The sequence below is a fragment of the Corvus moneduloides genome, chromosome 3 (assembly GCF_009650955.1).
Source record: "Corvus moneduloides isolate bCorMon1 chromosome 3, bCorMon1.pri, whole genome shotgun sequence".
NCBI classification, from domain to species: domain Eukaryota; kingdom Metazoa; phylum Chordata; class Aves; order Passeriformes; family Corvidae; genus Corvus; species Corvus moneduloides.
This window is the reverse complement of record NC_045478.1, coordinates 64,122,704-64,143,074: the sequence shown is the minus strand read 5'-3', so window position 1 is coordinate 64,143,074 and position 20,371 is coordinate 64,122,704. Positions and strand designations below refer to the sequence as shown.

General features: G+C 36.4%; 1 protein-coding gene across 6 annotated transcripts in view; it reads right to left on the bottom strand.

Moving 5' to 3' along the window:
* The window catches only part of ZDHHC14 (zinc finger DHHC-type palmitoyltransferase 14), a 96,425-nt gene that overhangs the window by 3,261 nt on the left and 72,793 nt on the right, over positions 1–20,371 (bottom strand). For 5 of the 6 annotated variants that reach the window (XM_032101934.1, XM_032101933.1, XM_032101936.1 and 2 more), the window contains 5 exons: positions 18,677–18,814; positions 15,023–15,071; positions 10,466–10,568; positions 8,639–8,748; positions 6,125–6,227 (listed from right to left, as the gene is read on the bottom strand). In XM_032101934.1, coding sequence (XP_031957825.1) covers positions 6,125–6,227; positions 8,639–8,748; positions 10,466–10,568; positions 15,023–15,071; positions 18,677–18,814 — 503 coding nt within the window. The remainder of the gene's footprint in view (positions 1–6,124; positions 6,228–8,638; positions 8,749–10,465; positions 10,569–15,022; positions 15,072–18,676; positions 18,815–20,371) is intronic. The other variant, XM_032101938.1, reaches the window with a different exon arrangement.

Below are 20,371 nucleotides of genomic sequence, written 5' to 3'. Positions count from 1 at the left end.
TTAGTGAACCTTCAGCTCTGATCTTCAAAAGGAAATCATTAATGCGTTCCAGGCAATACAAGTACACAGCTTTATATTAGCTGAAGATAATTTACTTGAACTCATTGTATAGCCTGAATTAATTTTCTTCTTACAGAACTCTACTGCATTTCAATTAAATCAATATCGGAAAGATAAAGTAGCCTCATAAAGCTCCATTAAATAGTGTTATAAACTTCTTCAGGTGCTGTATATCTCTTCTTCATTTTCCATGCACTTGTCACTTCCCTAAAGCCTCTCCTTTGACTTAGATAAATTTCAGGTTTTCTTTTTCTTGTCTGCTTAACAGTGATTGGCACAAAATCCTTAGGAAAATACAGGCTGTAAAGAGCTTTCAAAAGTGAACTAGTGCAGGGTCTAAGCCAGAAAAAGTACGTGTGTTCTATGAGGCTCTCAGAAACATCTGATAAAAACAGCACATAATACACAGGTAGACTATTTTTAAGTCTAAACAGCCAACACATTTCCTTTCCAACAAGGAAATCAGATTTGTTTATAGGGTTGGCATGGTGGTTTTTCCTCGATTCTGTTATTTCACTCTTGACTGAATGAAATTTAGGGCAGGAAGTCTTAGCTGCTACTAATCACATGAATTATCCAACACCAGAATTTAAAATGAAACAAAAAAGCCTATGATTGTAACAAAAAGGAAGCTAAGCATTGAAATCTAAGTAACTAAAAACCTACTGTAAAAATTATTCCACCAGTATCTTCTTATTTCAAATATGCTGATTTTTTCACTTAAAATTTCCACTGTTTCAATGAAACAGCAGATTCTGAAGGTAAGATAAGTTTTAGTAAGTTCTACAAGTACAGAAGTTCAACTAAATATATGCAAAGAAATTTTTAGATAGCTACTTATTTCCACATAAAAAGGCACAAATTAAAGCAAATTGAACAACACCTTAGAATTCTGTGTTTATTTCACAAGTAATAAATACAAACTAAGGGAAAATATTTTTCTTTTTTTCTGAAGAAAATGTGTTTTTTCTAAGCTACACAGAAAATACATGATAACATTGTTGTACATAGCAATATATTTTTCACACTTCTAAATGTGATTATTTTGAAATAATCAAAATTTTTTACTTTAAATATTAAATAAGCTTAGTTAAAAATTTCCTAAATGCTAGTAACATTCAAGAATTGTCACAGTTCTCAGAAGATGGAGAAAAGCAGGTTGAATAGTCTCAATCTCTGAATAAAGTACAAACAACACAGAGTTCAGAGGAGGCTTACAGTGCTATGAAGTTACAGGATGGATGCTGAAATACCAAGTTCTGGATACAGCAAATGGGTAAAGAGTGCAGGGACAAAGCTGTGTAACTGTTCCCAACAGGTGTAGGATTTCACAATCAAAATCAACGTACTGTGGATATTGTGCAACAACTGAACCACAAACCCCACCAAGTCAATGGCTCCACTATCAAGTAGCACAGTGCATGAGGAGCAGATCTATGAAGGGAAACACTTCTGAAGCCAAACGGGAAACCACACTTGACCCAGAGATTTTTCTTCAGATTGGACACTGTTTGTTTTTATGGACTAAAAGTCTATGAATGCTTAGAGCAACTTGGGTGCATTCCACAGGGGTATCTCCTAAAATAAATCTAGTTCATGTGCTCTGACATTGCTCTGAGATGTGAATAAAAATGCAGTAAACATGCACTGCCAAAAGAATTGCTCCTAAAACATATCTCAACCCAAAGTGAAATGCTGAAATTGATTTACTTGCATGGGCCTGTAACCCATAACTTTTAACTGTGAAATAAAATGCATTTATGAAAAACCTCTATCAACCTTGACTGTAGTAATGTTGACTTGGTAAGAGCCCTGAGTTCTGTTTTGGGCATCTGGGAAGTACATCAGTAAATGTGCAAGGACACACACTCGCGAAACTCCCAGCAAAATGGGACTGCGGCCCTTGCCGATCCTGTTACTGTCATGACAGAAATACTCCTAATAATGAAAATATGAAAAGCAAAGGAAAAAGTATGCTAGGATGGTCAGAGTTAATGTTTCCTGGGTCAGCTGGATCTATTTCTATATCAGTAACAGAAATACTTAAGTGAACATGTGGGAGAGGACCTTCCTCCACTTATCACTGGTAATAAATGTTGTGCAGGCACTACAGTTCCTACAATTTTCAGTAGTACATATATGTAAGAAAACACTTTAAAGAATTTGCATCCAGGAAAGGAAATGGAGAATTAGAAACAAGAGAATCTGGTACACAAGGAACTACATATACACTGAAGAAGAGATGTCTAGGAATGCAGGAATACAAAAAAATTTCTTAAAAACGAGGAAATAAACCTGTCCTGACACAGAGTCAGATAGAAGCAAAGTCTATCACTTTATAAGGCATTAGAGAATTCCTAGAAACATCATAGTAAATATAAACCAAACTAATTCCTCTAAAAAACTTCATGGATTGAGATAAGATTCTGTGTTTCCTCTCAATGGACTACACTGAAGAATAAAATACCCTGTATCAAACCCCAAGAATCAACTCCAGCTTTTAAGAGAAAATTAAGTACTACAGTAGTGCAGATCCAAGCAGTGGTAACTAATGGGTTTACGGTGAAGTAAGAACATTTTTCAGAACACAAAGCAAAAAAAACTTTAAAATGAAAGAGAAGGAATAAATTACAGAGAAAATTATTATTTCATAATGGGTGAGATACTGTGCTTCATAAAAAAAAATCCTTAGGAATAAGGAAAACAGTTGGGCAATCAAAGTAATGATGAGCTCATAAAAATAACCAGCAATAAAATGCAATAGGGAAATACTTTGGAAATAGCGAGATCTACAGATTATGATCTCCAAGTGACCATGCTTTTCATGCGGATAAGGATAATAAGAAGTTGGCTAATGAATTTACCAGACTAATTTCAAATTATATTGGAAAAGAAATTAAAAACACCGGGAATGCAGCAGGAAAATAATTGTATGTGCTTCCAGCCTTCATGGAAGTAAGTATAGATCCAGCTTTTAGTAAAACAAGGCAGATACTACAAAGAAAACATGAGAAAAACCTCTTCTACAAAGATCTGGAAAAAACCCAAAATCACAGTATGGGTTTATCAAGCACTGATTATAGAACAACTCTGACTTTCTGAGATTGTTACTAACTGGGTCACTACCACGAGTAGGGTAGATCCTGTATGAAATATTCAAAGTCTCAGAAGCAAACTTACCACAACAGCTGTTAAATACAAAGAGTGCCCCACAACTGGTATCCTGAACAAGAGATAATGTATTGCACTGGAAAGCAGGATTAGCAACTTTACACTTAGCCTGATATTTATTTTGAACTTAATTGCAAAAATGAGGCTATGCTAAAAGATTTATTAATATAAATGAAAGCAAAATATTATACTAAGCAACCCACAGAGATTTAATGAGGGACGAGACTCACTGAGTGAAGCACAAGAATTCTATTTAGAAAGCCACAAATCACTGAGTCCCACAAGGAGCTGCTGAGGGAGCTGGGGTTGTTTAGCCTGGAGAAGATGAGGCTCAGGAAAGACCTCATCACTCTCTACAGCTCCCTGAAAGGAAGGTGTAGCCAGGTGAGGGTTGGGCTCTTCTCCCAGGCAAGCAGATATAGGACAAGAGGACATTGTCTCAAGCTGCACCAGGGGAGGTTTAGGTTGGACATCCAGAAGAAGCTCTTCGGAGAAGGGGTGACTGGGCATTGCAATGGGCTGCCCAGGGAGGCTGGTGGAGTCACCATCCCTGGAGGTGTTTAAGAAAAGGCTGGATGTGGCACTCAGCACCATGGTCTAGTTGACAAGGTGGTGTTTGGTCACAGGTTGGACTTGATCTCAAAGGTCTTTTCCAATGTAGCTGATTCTGTAGAAGACTTGAGGGAAGAAAAGGATTTAAAGAAGGAAGGAATAAGAGAAGACAAGTGTGAAAGAATATGCTCATTAAAATCTTTATTTTATATCAATGGTGAGGAGAGACATTTTAGCACACTATGTGGATTAAGCAGGGTAACATCTAGACATGAAGACTTGATGTAATGCATTCCAGAATAAAATCAAGAGAGACACACCACAAAGGTGTGCTGAAATACACTTCAGACTTCTAGTAATTTACTTCTTGTAATCAAAAGCATTAAGCTTGCTATGATAGTATAAATATCTCTGATGATATACAAACGGCCAAGCTTTTGCCATTTGAAAAGTACTGTGGTCTATGGCTAGGATCTACATATGCTCCTTAACGTCAAGGAATTTCACTTTGACCTTATCTGAAATCGTAATAATACTGGCTGCAGTACCAGATACATCCCCTTCAACAGGGAAGGGAAAATAGTGTTAGAGAAACTGGTAAACAAAGCAGGTCTTTAACAGTGTGCAACAAAACTCAAGGGAGAAATTTTAATGCTGGTAGTCAGCAGCCATTAAAAACCAACCGGTCTTGGATACAGACCAAGAGAAAAATGGCATTACAGTCTTAAAAGATATTCCTCCAAACCAAACAAGACATATTACATTTTTCAAGCCTTTTCTAAGAGGTCATTTTCAGAAGTGAAATCTGCACATTTCCTAGTAACTCTGATAACTCTTAAAGAACCCAGATTTTTCCCAGCTCATGTGGTGTGGTGCTCTAGGATGTAAGATGAGATCTTTGAAGAATTCGTGCAATTAGAGGTATTACACTCTAAAATCATAACAGCTACCTGTTTGACTTCAATCAATACCATACCAGATTTCTCCATTTCCAGAGACAGTCAATTTTATACCACACTGGCAAAGATTTTCTCATTAATATCTAGGAATAATGATAGTGTCTAAATTCTTGCAATGATAAGGCAATTTAATGCCATGGACACATTGTGGGTTTACGATCCTCACAAACAAGAAGCTTTGACAGAGTCAGAAAGTTTGGGTAATCCCTGAAAGACCTCAGCCCATTTCTAATGTTCGCCTTCTCTCTTTTTTTTTTTTCCAAACTCCCTTTTCTCTCTTCAGAGTTACAGTATTTTGAGTAAAATTTACACAGAACATTACCTTGTTCTGCTCAACTGCACCTCAGAAGATTCAGACTTAATACCTTGTCTCTAATACATTTTCTTATTAAGGAGACTAATAAATCTATTTAATCCTCAAAACATTAAGTAAAACCAGCTTAGGAGCTACAGCAAAATTTTTATATCACTTTATCAGTGACACTAAAACTAATCTGTCTGGGAAGAGTGAGTCTTTTCTTCTTTTGTTCAAAAGAAAGTCTGAAATATGACAAAGGCCTTGTGGCTTCCACTTTTTTGGCAGAGGGAGGGTATCCGTAACTCATGACTTCTTTGACAAAGTCTTAGAACCCCATACTATGAAGATATGTGGAAAATTCAGAAATAGGCACATATGCAAGATGGTTGCTTTCAGAAAAAGATCTCCTTACAGTTATTCTCCTCTTCTTGGCACTGGTAATCCTATCTTCAATTATGATAGCCAATGCTACCAGCAAAAAACCAAAGTAAATACTATTGGCACAGTTTCAAAGATGTTTAAAAAGCTTTTGTTGTAACAATCCAGTTGCCATTTTTTGTTCATTTAAAGTTCAGAGTCCTCCTGCTCTTTCTTCAAAATACTTCTCCCCTAGAAACTCCTCTTTGTTCATCTTTGCTTTATAAAACACATTAGACTATGCAAAACCGCAGTGTACAAGCAAAGAAGGAAATAGAGCACGAAGAAAGTGTCACACAAAATAACAATTAGCTGGAAAATGACGAACCAGAGCAAGTCCACGATACTTGAATATTCCAGTTCAAAACACAGTAGGTGTCAACAGCAAAAGTCAAAATGCCAGTATATTCAATAAATCAACAGCGTAGAAAAGCCTCTTTTTTTTTTTTAAGAATCCATGAGCAATAACTATTACACCATGTGCAACGTACATTCAAAAGAGCCTTGGATTTTGGTGGTTTTTTTTTCTTTACTGTTATTAAACAACTCATTCCACCCAGTGTGTCAGCTGTATCCAGTTAGTTATTACTTGATTAGTTCACATGAAAGTGGAGAAGAAAAACATTCACAGGAATCTTGATGAACAACACTATGGGATGATTCCTACCATGTTGCTCTGAGATTGTGTGGCCCCGTACATGGTAATTCCATTTGATGGTCCTGCTAATTGCGGTGTATCTGGCTGTATAAATCCTCTTCTGTCAATTAAGCTACAGAATAATCACAATTAAGGAAAAGTATTAGAGACATTGCTGATCAATAACTATCTCCTCTCAATAAAAAGAAAAACTTTCTATCGTACAACAGACCTTAATACCTCACCAATACCTTCAGATGTCCCCTTTTAGTCAACTGAAGTATTAGACTTCATTTTCTACTCACCAGTAAAGTACTTGTTCCTTGTGATCCTGCCTGTCATATAATCATATGCACTGCTACCTTTTTTGATTTTTATCACAGACAACAGACTTAGAAGCTTACCAGCAGATACCACAAAAACAAAGAATTTTAAACCGCAGGTGAAAAAACAAATTATGAAATTTACTAGGGCACTTTGATTCAGCACCTCTTTTAAAGGTTCTTTTTTTTACCAGCTTTCACATCTAAACTGAAACTACTTAATCACAAAATTTAGCAAGAATGAAGAAGAGTTCATACTTCTTTCTGACAGACAACTTAACTTGTTAGGTGTTTCATGACAGCTACTTAACACTGCTTATAGTGCTGCACTGTGCTTACTGAAGTGATGCACTCATAAAATCTCTTATTTCTAAGAAAATGCTTTGTGGAGAAATTACTAAATGTAAGTAAAAATCTGCGAAATATTATCAACAAATTGAATTGAATGAAATAATCCAACCTAGTTAAAGATTAAAGATGCTTAAAGAAGTTATATGATTTGTTGTATCAGAATATTGGTTAGACCTATGCTGACAGCCATTGATCAAATTAAGATTTGAAAGTAACTGCTGAGGACATGTAAAATACATTCTGAATTTGCTAGCACAGGTTTAAAAATGATAAATGATGTTTAACAGAAGTGAGAAAAGTTTTGATTATTTACAGATCCTCTCTTCATCTGCATTCCACACTCAAAGGCACTCGAACATTTTGAATTTCAAGATGAAATTGCTGGTAAGCCACTTTTCCAGAATTTAAGGAAAAAAAAAAAATTAGTGACTTGGGACACAGCTGAGATTAAAAGTAAAAGAAGCCAGCTTCTAATTTACACGTTACAGTCAGTAAGTTTTTCCCCTTGGTCACAAAGTACCTCCCTGCAGAACCTCTATATATATATGTCAGTGTCTAAAAAAGTAATGTTGCTTCATGGAATTTAGGAAAAAATGCACAAACTCTGCTAAAACACAGGAGCCAGTGCCAGTCTGGTCCACTCGTGTTGCTATCTGCCTAATACCCTATTTCATATACTGAGAAACAGGACGTAGTTTTAATAAAGATTTCCATTTGGAACCAAAAGAATTTGAAGCATGCCATTGAGCTTGTGTGTCACATACTTTAATCAAAAGCAAAATGGCAGAATTAAAAGGTTGGCTTCAGGCAACATCCATACAGAGAAGGAAGCAGAGACAGGGCTATTCACTCTCACCAGGGGCAACTCAGTATGTGGAAATCTCTATTCTGTTGTTTCCTCTTTAGGAAATGATGTCAGTCTGCCCCATAGAACTCTGACTGCTCATAGAAGAACCACCTCTGACATTGCTGACAGCAAATCCAGAAATCCCACTCCAATTAAACACCTGAGCCACTGGACCACAAAGTCATTTACCTTCTTTCTTCTTGATAGTTCAGATTCATAACTATGCAATTCCAGGCAAAGCAAAACGTACCAACCAATAAGAAGGCCACAAAATTATCTGCAAGTTGTCTGCCCCTCTCTACAGTGAAACTGGGCCTCTACTGTCTATGTAGTACATGAAGTGTCTAATCACTGAGCACAGGAATAAGAAAATAATTTCTCCAGTTGCCAGTGTTATTTCTCTAGTCTCAGCTCTGTACTACATTTTCTCCAAGCTTAAATATATAAATATTTCAGATTTCCAAAGGTGAAAATGTATTCAGCAAAACTTAATCCATTATGCATTCTTTGGAATTGCTTTGCTGGAAGACCACCAAAATCAGTTTAATGTATATATGTTAACAGTATTAAATAAAAAAAAAAAATAGACTATTTAAATAAAACTTTTCAGAGTGAAAAGACAAAAATCAACAATTATAAAGCTAGTTGTAGACTTAAGGTTCAACTCATGTCACATTTGTTAGATATGTAGAAGTTTCATAAACTTCCAGGTTGACCTTCATGTAACAGATAACTACCAGAAATCTTTTATTGCTATAAGCTATTAACTTCAGTGGTGAAAGTTCAAACAACAAACAAGCTTGTTTTCATTTCAGACATAATTTTACAGGATTTTATCACTAACTTAAGTTTAACCACAATTTAACAACTTATCTCTTTACCACTGAAGAAAAACTTAAAGCTTCTAATGGATACTAATCCAAAACTTTCATTTTGTTGAGTAAACTCAAAGAATCAAAAATAATTTTTTCATCAATAATCACATGGCTTCATCTATGGTAACAATACTTCTGATATTCTTACCTTGGAGAGAGGGGCCCACAGAGCGCAGCACAGCAATTAGTAAAGATGTTGCCGTAACTGTAGGGATTATAGTTTTCTTTACCTCTTTTATTTGACCATGATCCTTTAATCTAAAGAGATATGAATAATACGCATCACATGTAATACAATACAGAAAATGGCTGTGAGAAATTAAGGTTGCAATATGCTACTTGCAGAAGAGACCACAGAAAACCCATAATGACACTTTCCAAACAACTTAAGAGTTTTGGGCTATTATGAAGGCTGGACCCTACGAGCACATGCTTGACCTCCACAGATGCAGACAACCCACAATCTGAAGGGATCAATATACTCAAAGCAGGAATTTCAGCATCTAAACATAATGGTCTAAGTTCAATTTTATAAATATTATAGCATGTTTTACAGAAGAGGCTCAATTGCAACATACTATTAAAGCCAGCAATAGAGCACTTTTCCGTACTCCTGGGCAAGTTTTCAAGCTGCGTAGCATCACACAACATTATCTTCCCTAAAGTTCACAAATGGCTCTAAAATATTGTAAAGCAAATGCAGCCATTGCTATCTTTTACTGCATATTACATTTTCCCTCAGCTAGTTTGCTCTTCTGTTTGTGAGATACTTGAGAGCCTGAGTAAAATGTCTTGCTGTATTCAATTGGGAATTTATGTTTTAAATTAAACTACTGAACAGTTTACTTGATATTCAGACATGTTCCACTGCTGCAGCTCCCTATCTATCTTATAACAATCCAAAAGAGACATTTATTTGAGGGAAGTGGGTGGAAGCACTCTAAGTCCATTTAGAGAGACAATCTTCGCATAAACCGTGGAATAACCAAGTATCTCATCTGTTTTATTAACAAGGCAGATTTCTTTTAAGTCAGGCTCCTTGCCCTGATACTTGATGCTGAGGCACAATTCATTTTGACCCTGCTTGGGAAGTGTTTTTCTGGTTGATTGATATTTAGTGTAAGATTTATAATTTTAACTGTGACCTTAAACAAAAATAAAACGTATCTGACAATACTGAAGATGCTACTTTTATATCTGCCAGATACCTGCGAAAAAAGTACAATAGGAAATTACAATAAAATAACTTGAAGCTTGCAGTGGTTTGTCAGATCATTTATTACATTTCCAAAAGCTTTCTATACCATTAGTTGCCTAGCTAATTTTATTTTCTCCATTCATTTTGCATTTCTCCTTTTGGTTAGGGAAGGACACATGAGGACTCCACACACAGTTAAGCATAATTCCACATGAAAACAAAGGAATCCTATATGCAAAATAGACAACTGTAGAAATGAGAAAGTTGACCTTTAAATTAATGATATACTCCTTGCCAGAGGTTTTCAACTTCAGAACAGCAAAAAAGTTTCAGAGGTAAGGTAAGATAAAATAAAGGATAAAATTTTTGTTTAGAGAATGCAATACACTTCAAGTTTTACAGTAAGCAATTTTTGAGTCAAAGAATATTTATCATTCCCAATGAAAAGGAGATATTGAAAAATATTTATTAATTTCCTACTGTATAAAATACACTTGTTTGTTTGTCTCCTCTCTCCTGTATTTTCCTATTTCAAGATAGAGATCCTATATGTATAAACCATAATGGACATACTAGGTACATAATGAGCACATCTTCAAGCCACAACAAATATAGTCAAAAACATTTCATCTGATCTTTTGAATCAAGTATGACCATATATTACTTTCCTTCTTTCCTACTGAGGTATTCACAAAATTATGCAGACAGGTCTGACTTGAGAAAAACGTCCTAATTACTATTTAGAAATGTGTATGTCAAAATATACTACAAACTTACATCTTCATTTGTTGTTTGATTGGAGCTGATCAAATACGTATGAAAACCTGAGAGGCCAACAATGGACCATACTGAGAAAAAACACACCACAGCTTCCAGCACAGTAATTGAAAGTCAAGGAAATATATGGGAAAAAAAAAAATCCAGTAACAAGTAGTTAAAATCACAAAATTCAGAGTAGTCCACAAGTCCTTTGCGATCTCTGGGGTACTTCAAAGGGGTCAGCAAAAATAAACTCAAAAGGAGACCTATTGTCAGTAGGCTTTATTGTACAGACCACTGAACAGGATCTACGCCAGCAAATATTTAAGGTTTTGTAGATTGAAAAAGGCTAAAAACTACTGGTGAGTTCTGATCTTACTTGCTGAAATTTAAATTTTCATATTTATCTTGTAAAAGTCATCACACTTGCATTCAGACAGGTCTATTGATAAGTAAAAGTAAATAACAGTTCTGATGGGGTGAGGGGAAGACAAAACACAAGAGAGGTAACCCAAGGCTAGCTGAATACCAAAAACTGAACAGAGATGTTTTTACAAATATTTACTCCACAATGTGAGTAAGCTGGATCTCAGTCTTATGTTCTAAATGCCAGACTCTGCTTTCTTATGTTAACGAAGTTAAGATGTTGATAGGCATTCCAACACTAGCATAAAGTCCACTAGTCCAAATAAAACCCACGTGCTCTCTCAAGTCCCTCTAATAACTGGATATATTCTACTTTACAACTGTGGGGTACCTGATCGGCCCAGACTTGGCAAATCACCTGGAAAAGAACTGCTGTTAAGCCTGTAAGTGTAATAGTTGGGGTGGGGTTGAACATTCAAAATTCAGCAGCGTTTGCCCAAAACTTATCTTAAAGAGGAAGACTATGAACTCCCAACTCACAGTGTGGCTATTAGAATACTCTCTGAGGAATTACAAGTAGATTTTTAATGCAGGCATCAGCCCGAATTGAGCAAATCACAAAAAATGGCAGAAAACTTCTATCCCCACACAAGTGAGAGCAGCAGCAGAACAAACTTCATTTGGTACAGCCACAAGCAACTCTGCCGGCACCTGCCTAGCTCAGACACAGCACCACCCCTGCCCAACGCTGCCAGGAGCGTGTGTCCAGCCAGCAGGCCGTCGGTATGAGGTGCAGTGCATAGGGCTGCGCACCCGAGATACAGGGCTGGGAGCTCACGGGGTGCTCTCACGTGTGACTCACAGGGAACAGCACAGGGACACGTCCAGCAGGAGCACCCTCACCTCCAGGGGAGCAGCAAAGCTGTGCACATGCACGGGTTGGTATACTAGGAAAATCAGTCAGCACTCAACATTGCATACTCACTATAGTTTACATAATTCCTTTAACTCTAAAGGAGTCATCGTCTCAGAAATAAGACAATAAAGCTGCTTCTAAACTTTTGTATAACTGAACATGAAGAGGAACTTTCCAAACTTTCTATAGAAGGCTTCTTTCAATAGCTGTTATTTATTTACATGAAATAGCCATGGACTAAGAATATGTCTGCTTTGAGAATGCTATTTTCTACAGCACTTCAATAATTTGGGGGTTGTTTTTTTGGGGGGATAACACAAATCAACAGAACAAAAGGCTCTGGTTCCTAGAAAAATACATAAAATTTATCACTAGGAGCAAAATGATGAGAAAAGAATAGGATAAAAATAATCTGTATATTAACCATATCAACCTTTAGTGAAGGCAGTTTCCAAGACAACATCAACTCAAAATTTTCCAGAACAAGGAAAAAAAAAACCACAACCACCCTTATCACTGAACGTATCAAAAGAAGAGAAATAGGACACACAGACACACAGCCTGGAAATGGCATGGATGGACATAAATTTTTGCAATAAAAAATCCTAATATTAGTTAAAAGTGAAGAGTTTTGTGTTGCAGGGCTGCTCACCCCTAATGAATTGGGAGATACATGAAGTGTCTGTATAATTTTCCCTAGAATCCATTTCAATCAGAGTGGTTTAAAGCCAGAAAAGAGCCATTTGCACTCTGAGAAAATCTGCTCCAAAAGCAGCAGGATGACCAAAGTGCACTGCTGAGCAGCAGGTTCACTACTCTCTGTCTCTCATTTCCTCCTCAGGCTGTGTGAAGTCAAAGCAACACAAAAGACAGGAACTCTGATTCTGACTCTCTGCCACAGCCACAGCTAAAGCAAGGAGTACAAGGGATAATAGATAAGGAGATTGACTGTTGGCAGAGGGTTCCAAAACGTGTCGAAGAAGGAAACAGCCCAAAACATCACGCACAATACAAACTGGGCTTTGAGAGAGTAGAAATAGTAAGGAAGGCTGCAGATGAGCAGTGTTGGGTAGAATCTATACACCAGGAGGAAGATCATCAGGTTAGAAAAGAAGAACCTTAGAGGGAAAAGGGCTCCCTGCAACATATCACTAATGATGTTCCTCACCACAACTACACTCAAGAGGGTACTGAAAAGTGAGTTTCTCCCTCCACATGGTAATTCCTATGGAAAAAACCAAAAGGGAACTCCTTTCAGTTCAAGACCTCTATCAGTTCCCCACAGGAAGGGACATTTTTCAGTTCCCAGCACCACGATCCAAAAAGAACTTGAGAACAGCAGAGGTAGTTTATGTCAAATTAACAAGAATCCACTAATTCAACCCGAGTCCATTAACTAAAAAACAAACACACAAAAAAAGTATAACCTTCATCAACGAAGTATAACCTTCTAGCCTACTATGGTATAGTATCTTACTAGCATAATATAGTACGATTTTCCCTTAGTATCTCACACAGGGTTGTTAGCAAAGACTGAAATGGCAATGTTCTCTGTGCCTGAATTGACTGTCTCCAAAGCAGCATTCCCAATACTATTTGGACAATTTAATTTTTTACTGTTATTAACTGTAACCAAGCTTTTAAATTATCCAACGTATCACTATCAAGCCAGGTATTTCTGTAAGATGTGCTACTGAGCCCTTTAAAGCAGCACATCTCTGAACACAAATTACGAATTATCAGGCCATTGTTTCTGTACAAAAATCCTCAAATGCATAAGCAATTACCTTTTGATTTAAGGACAACTGAAAGCTATTCTCAGTTTGAAAATAGTTTGAATTATCTTTTGTAAGAATTGACTGTAATTGTTTTAATTGGAAGCTATTGTGCTATTTAGAACCCTTTGTGCTTTTTAAAATTATTTGTGCAAAAAAATCTGAACATGGCTTTTTTAAAAAGGAAGTTTACAGCTCAGTGATTCTACCTGATGAATACAAGCACACCAAAAAATGTATCTGCAGAATTTGACACTTGGGAAAATTACCTGGGAAGAGGTCTCAATGCACAACTATGAATGACAGTTTTTTCTCCCTACCTGTGTGTGGAAAGGCAAACTGTGTGAGGCACAATGGACAAATGCGGAAGAATTCTTTTTATAGCGTCTTTGTGAGAGGTGAAAACTGTTTATTCAGACAGGAACCATTCACAACATATACATAAGGAATGGGAAGCTTACTGTCTGTACAGAAACTAACCAGTAGTTTCATCAGCTTCCCATTTTCTCATTACTTTAGCTGCTTTCTGACTCCATTCTCACTCACTAGAAAATATACAGAGCACTCCCATGAAGTGATAAAAAGTGCATGGAGCATTTACAGAATAGAACCACAGAATGGTTTGGGTTGGAAGGGACCTTAAAGGTAATATAGTTCCAACCCTCTGCCATGGGCAGGAACACCTTCCACTAGACCAGGTTGCTCAGAGCACCATCCAGCCTGGCCATGAACATTTCCAGAGATGGGGCATGGACCAAAACTCTGGGTAGCCTGTTCACATGTCTCACCACCCTCATTGTAGAAACTTTGTTATGGCAAATCTATACCTGCTCTCTTTCAGCTTAAAACGTTGTTCTGTCACTACAGGCCCTGTTAAGAAGTCTCTCTGTTTTTCTTATGAGTCCTCTTCATATACTGACAGACCACAATGAGATCTCCCCAGAGCCTTGTCTTTTCCCGGCTGAACAACAGTAGTAGTCCCCGTGCAGGCAAGTTACATACTGATATGTAACTTAACACAAGTTGTTATTTGAAAATGACTTCTCTAAAAACATAAGAATAGTTTCAGAAATCTAATTCTTCACAGAAAGCATGTTGTTTCTGTTGTTCCAAAATCTACTTTTTCCCTCCTGAAAAGAATCAGCCATTTTGGATGCCTTCGGCTGTAAAAGCAGAACAATTCTTGAACACTTGTAGTGAAACCACAGCACATGTATAGTGCAAAATGTATTTATGAATTCCATCACAAAATGTGAAGCATTTTTCATGGACATGGAAAATACAGATCTTTGTCAAGAGTACTGCTTTGCAAAACATGAAGAATAAAAACCACTCCAGGCTGTAGCCTCTTTCCTACCTCCAACACGTGGCCAGAAATCCTATTGTGCAGGAAGTGATGAAGTCGTTAACTGATAAAGCCTAAAAGCACGCATTCAATAATAGCAAGAAAACAAGCAAAACCACATCTCAGATGCTATTTGCTAACATAATCTACAATATATTTCACTGAAAGGATATCTTGCAGGACTGTCCTTCAGAGCATTGAGAAACCCTGTTTGTTGAGAACCTGTAGAAATAGAACCCAAAATTACCAGTCAAGTAAGAAACTGGACTACAGGCTGTTTTCACTATAGTTAAAACAACTTATATTTGAAAATAACCAAATAATCATAGAATAGATTTACTAACGTGAATCTGAGAATATGTTGCTCAGCAACAACAGCATCAAAAAAGCCCTTGGGTAAGTTATCAGGTTTAGCATCTGCAGGGTATTTTCTCAGTCATACCAAATTGATGCACACATACTTTCCCATGAACAAGATTTCTGATTACCCCAGTTCTTTTCAGACCTAATATGGAAACAAAAAATCACAACCTCCTGTTTCATTCTGGAATACTATCTTTCAAAGTAACTTTTTGGCTTGGAAAATTTATTCTATAAACTCAAATTCTCAATTTTCCATCCTTTGTATTGGAAACAAAGCTTTCTTGATTATAATTCTGCTTCTACTGCACCTACATAGAAGATGTTTCTAATAGGTTACTGTTGCCTCTGGGCAAATAAAAGACAATCTAGTAGTGGAAAAGAGCCCAAAAGAAGCATGAGCCCATCAACTAGAAATGCAGAAGCATGCAAAGTACAAAAGCATTTGGGTTCCATAAACACGAGATATTAATCAAAAAGGGTGAATTGACAATTTGCTGATTGCAACAAGTGAATTTGTTGTAGAAACTGACTTAATGTGACGTAGCTATAGGCACACAGTTTGAACTTCACTGTATACCATAAATGATTTAAATGCATCCGGCTGGAAGTTTTCCCCACAGTAAAAATTTTCCACTTAGCTAAATTCATCTGAAGATCTGTATGGAGAGAAGAATCTTGTCTTGATCAGAATAAATATTATTCTCTAGACCTATCCGGCCAATTTTACTGCTTATTGTTAAAAGTGAAGTTACTTACCTTGTATTTCTAAGCCTTTTCAAACTCTTATAATTGGTTCTTAGTCTCAAGGTACAAGACTAATGGAACTTCCCCTGCCTTCTTACTATTTTTTGGATCCTTAATGGCAATGGCAGCAGATAGGTGTGATTTCTATACTCTACTGCTCATCATACCCTTCCAAGCAGTTCCCAAAACATCACAAGAGGAAGGTTGAAATATTGATGCCTCAAACAGAGATGAGTAACAGTGGAGACAGAAACTACTACTGGAAATGTGTTCAGCTTGGTGAGACAGAAGACAATCTTGCAAGACAATATCTTCAGTAACTGATTTACAAATTAGTTTTATTATCTTCAATAATGTTATGTACACATATTCTGAAACCAAGAAAGAACAAATTTCCAATGTATGCCTCAGAAGGCCACAGAAAACAAAAAGATGTATCTTATACCTCATCACCACTTAGGCCCACCAAAATTTATAAAATGCCAGCTCGCAAGATGTATTATAAAAATATACAAATTTTAAAAATTTGTCTAAATCAAGAGGCATTATAATAACATAATTTTACCAGGACTTATGTATGACTTTGAAATATTATAAGAAGGTCATAGTGTAAGGTCTAAAAACCAAGACTTTCTTCAGCCACACTAACAAAAAGCAGTCTATGCCAAGCGCAAAGGTTCAGATTAAGTAACTGAGAATCCTGCTTAACAGTTAGAATCAGTTAAAGAACTGCAGAGCTAAAAAACAGAACACAAATTGTTGAGTGGTAACTGTTAGAAAGGTAGATGAGAAGACTTCTACAGGTATGGTAGGCACAGAGAGAGTGGAGCGATAAGAAAACTTTATTCGTAAAGAACTCTCATTTGGACACTGTCAAGACTATAGCAAACAAATTTGAAAGCTGGGTTTGAAGCTCCAGTGTATCAATTAAACATCAAGAAACTAATCACATTTCATATCTGCTCCCACTGCCTTTGAGGACTGACCAATCTTTAGAGCTTAAGGATGTTTTTCCCTATCTCATTCTAGGTAAATGAACCTCCATGACAAGAATATTTTGCAGCTGACAGGCAATTCAGCATTTAACATTTACTATATGTAATCTGTAACACCTACACAACACTTAAATGCTTCTCAACCACACACAGGCACAATTCATTACACTCTTTGTCTACTTAAGAGTTAGGTATGGACACTGTAAATTTGAAATCCACTAGATAAACCTACTTGACATACAGAACATGAAATACTGACATTATATTGATAATTGATATACTGAAAACTAAAGAGAAAAGCACTGAAGTCCTTGTGAAATGAAGGTAGGTTAGTGTCAAAAATATCTTTAAAATAGTTGTCAGACTAGGAATGTTTTCAACCACTGAACTCTAGCAAAGATTGCAGAAAAACCTATGTGTCTTTCTTCTTAAATGTAAAAGGTGGGTATGTATATACTCATGTATGCCCAGATAAATAACAAGCACTTAAATACTAATGGCAAGTGTTCTTTTTCCAATAATTTTCCTCTTTTAAACAGTATGTACATCTTATCTCTGCTTTTTCCAACTGGTATTAGAAATGCTGTAGCTGGTAGTGAGAACAAGTTGTTCATTCAGACGCCCTCAAAATTAGGGACTGCAGTTCTAAGCTATGAGCTAGATTCCGAGCTATAGGAGAGCTTCTCTCAGTGCTTGCATCATAGTTTTGTGAAGAACAAATAAGAGCAGGAATTCTGCTCTTTAAAATAATTTTCCCTGCATGTTGTAAACAATTTAGAAAATTGAGCACAATCTGACATATTTTTTCCAGTAAAACATTCTCTGAATATTACCATTATCAAGTTAGCTTTATAATTGTTTTATACTGAAACTATTATTTCTATCAGGTTTCTGTTGTAATAAAAATACAAAAAAATAAACAGATCACATTTCCCAAATGGTTAAAGAAGCACTCTTTATGGTAATATCCTATATAATTAGTGAAAAAACCCCACTCTTCTAGTGATAGTGGGTCAAAAAAACCCAACATACTGAAGGTCTTTAAAGACAAGTCATGTAACCTGTCACCATAAATGTCACCATCATCATCATATAGGAGTCAGCAAAATTAGTTAGGGGTATAGAAAGAAAAGACAGTACCCAAAAGAGTTTTGACCTCAAACACAATCCAGAATACAAATAAAAATCAGTCTCAAGCTCATGAATATTTCTGATTCACTCCATTATGAATTGGTTATTCTCAGAATGTCTACACAAATGAAAATAACGCGTTAGAAATAGGGTTGAGAATGGTGTAAAACTAAACAGCAAACTACAAAAAGTATAGCTCCAGTCTATTTTCTAGCAATTTACCTCTTTGTCTGGATGGCAAGTGACCCATGCTTACAGTTAAAAAAGCAGACGAAGTTCTTTAGGTAAATGATACTACCTGTATACTTCAACATACAGTGTATGTGATGCTTTTTCACTAAATCATCCATAAAAGGATAAAAAAAAAAATTTGAAAAATTAAGACTGCATTAAGATAAAGCCAGTGCAAGGCCAACGGCTACTATGACCAGGGCCTATTATAGACCAGAATGGGACTCACTGGGGATCGTGAAGCTCCAGAAAAAGGCAAAAAAACAAATAAATAAATAAATAAACCCTGAATGATCAAAATATTAACTTAAAAAACTCAAGCAAATGGCTACATACGTAATCTGATTTCACCAGCATACTTACGAAGGATGACGTGGGTGATAACGAATGCAAATATAAAGACTGTCAGAAAGGACAGAGATAAAATAAACATATAAAAAAATCTGTAGTTTCTTTTCCCCACACAGTTGCCTACCCAGGGACAGTGGTGATCAAACCGTTCTGAAATGAGAGGCAGAAGAAAAAAAAATGGAAAACAATTAATAAAATGCTGTTTATTTGAAAAAATGCTCTCTGAATACTATATTAAAATGCATGATTTAACTGGAATTTGCAAAGTAGCCACAGAGAAGTTCTTATTTAGAAAGGAACAAAATGTAGAAAAGAAAAGAAGGAGTACTTTAATGAAACCTTATAGTTTTTACAGAAATCAAAGCATGGCTGAGGTGAGTTCCTGTTAAACTAACAGCCTTACTGTGACAAAGTGTGCAGTCACACCAGCAAGCATGTATTTATCCATTGTCACAAGGAGCATTAGCAACTCAGTTGTATATGATTTTTTCAAAACAACGTTGTTTCTTTTTCTTCAGTGCATCTTCTACTCAAAATTGGAATTTCTGAGGTTCTTTCCTTTACATCTGTCATGATCACACCTCCGACTTATGCCTACTATCATATCATCCATCCATTACAGAGCATGAAATATTTACACCTTCCCACTTCCTTTTATTGCTTCGCTCGAGATATTCTTCATTCTAGACCACCTATTTTTCCACTTGGAGTTGACACTGTCATACAAGATCATTAAAAATGATTCACAGCAAACATTTTTCAAATGTTAAAATTTAAACACATGGTATAAAAACTGGTTGATGTAACCTGCATCCTCTGTTACCCTTTGCACGATAGGCTCCGTCTCCTTTTTACTAAGAGAAACTGTTTCCCTTTGTCTCTGTGAGAGAACTTGTTCGTGAGATAGGAAAAGGCCAGGGTGGATCAGAAACAAGTGTCCCCAACATGGGGGAAATGCCTCAGTGCTGGAAAGCAGCAGAGGGAATGGTTTACTCTGCTTCTCCTCAGGCAGCCTGGATCCACCCTCCATGTCCCAGTATTCTGGGTAATGGAAACAGAGCTATTGCCAGGAAACAAACTTGCATTTCCTAACTTTACTTTGGAGGGATTACACTGACAGAATTTTAAGGGTTTTTTTCATCAAATCCAAGATCATAAGACAGATGCATTCATGCTGACTCTTTCTTTCACTCTCTGATCCTTGTCCAAATCCTGGTTTGTTTTCTGTGACTTTTATGCCTCCACTGACGTACTATCAAACTATTTGTAATTCCACAGGAAAAGCGAGCTATAAATCTGAAGTCCTTTAAGCCCTGTGTTAAAAAGGCACATCTGACCAAGTGCACCAGCTTGTTTTAGTTATGGATTTATGTTAAAGACCTACATTTGAGGTTTTTCTTGAAGGATGTATTTAGTATTATCTTCATTAAAAAAAGTCAAAACAACATGCACAACGGATTTCTGAGTTCACCAGACTTTCAGGGTTTTTTAAAAATAATTTTGCATGACAGCTGTTTGGACCACATGTTTCTGCCATAAATCTGTTTCAAATTTCAACAGGGCTATTCAAGGTGAAGTTACTAAACTTTCTTAGGATAAGGCTTCAGAACACTTTGACTGAGTGAGTACTGCTAAGAATACCAAGAACTAAACACTCTGGGTAGGTGATACTACCTTTTCTCAGTGCACTACAGTTGTTTTCCCAAA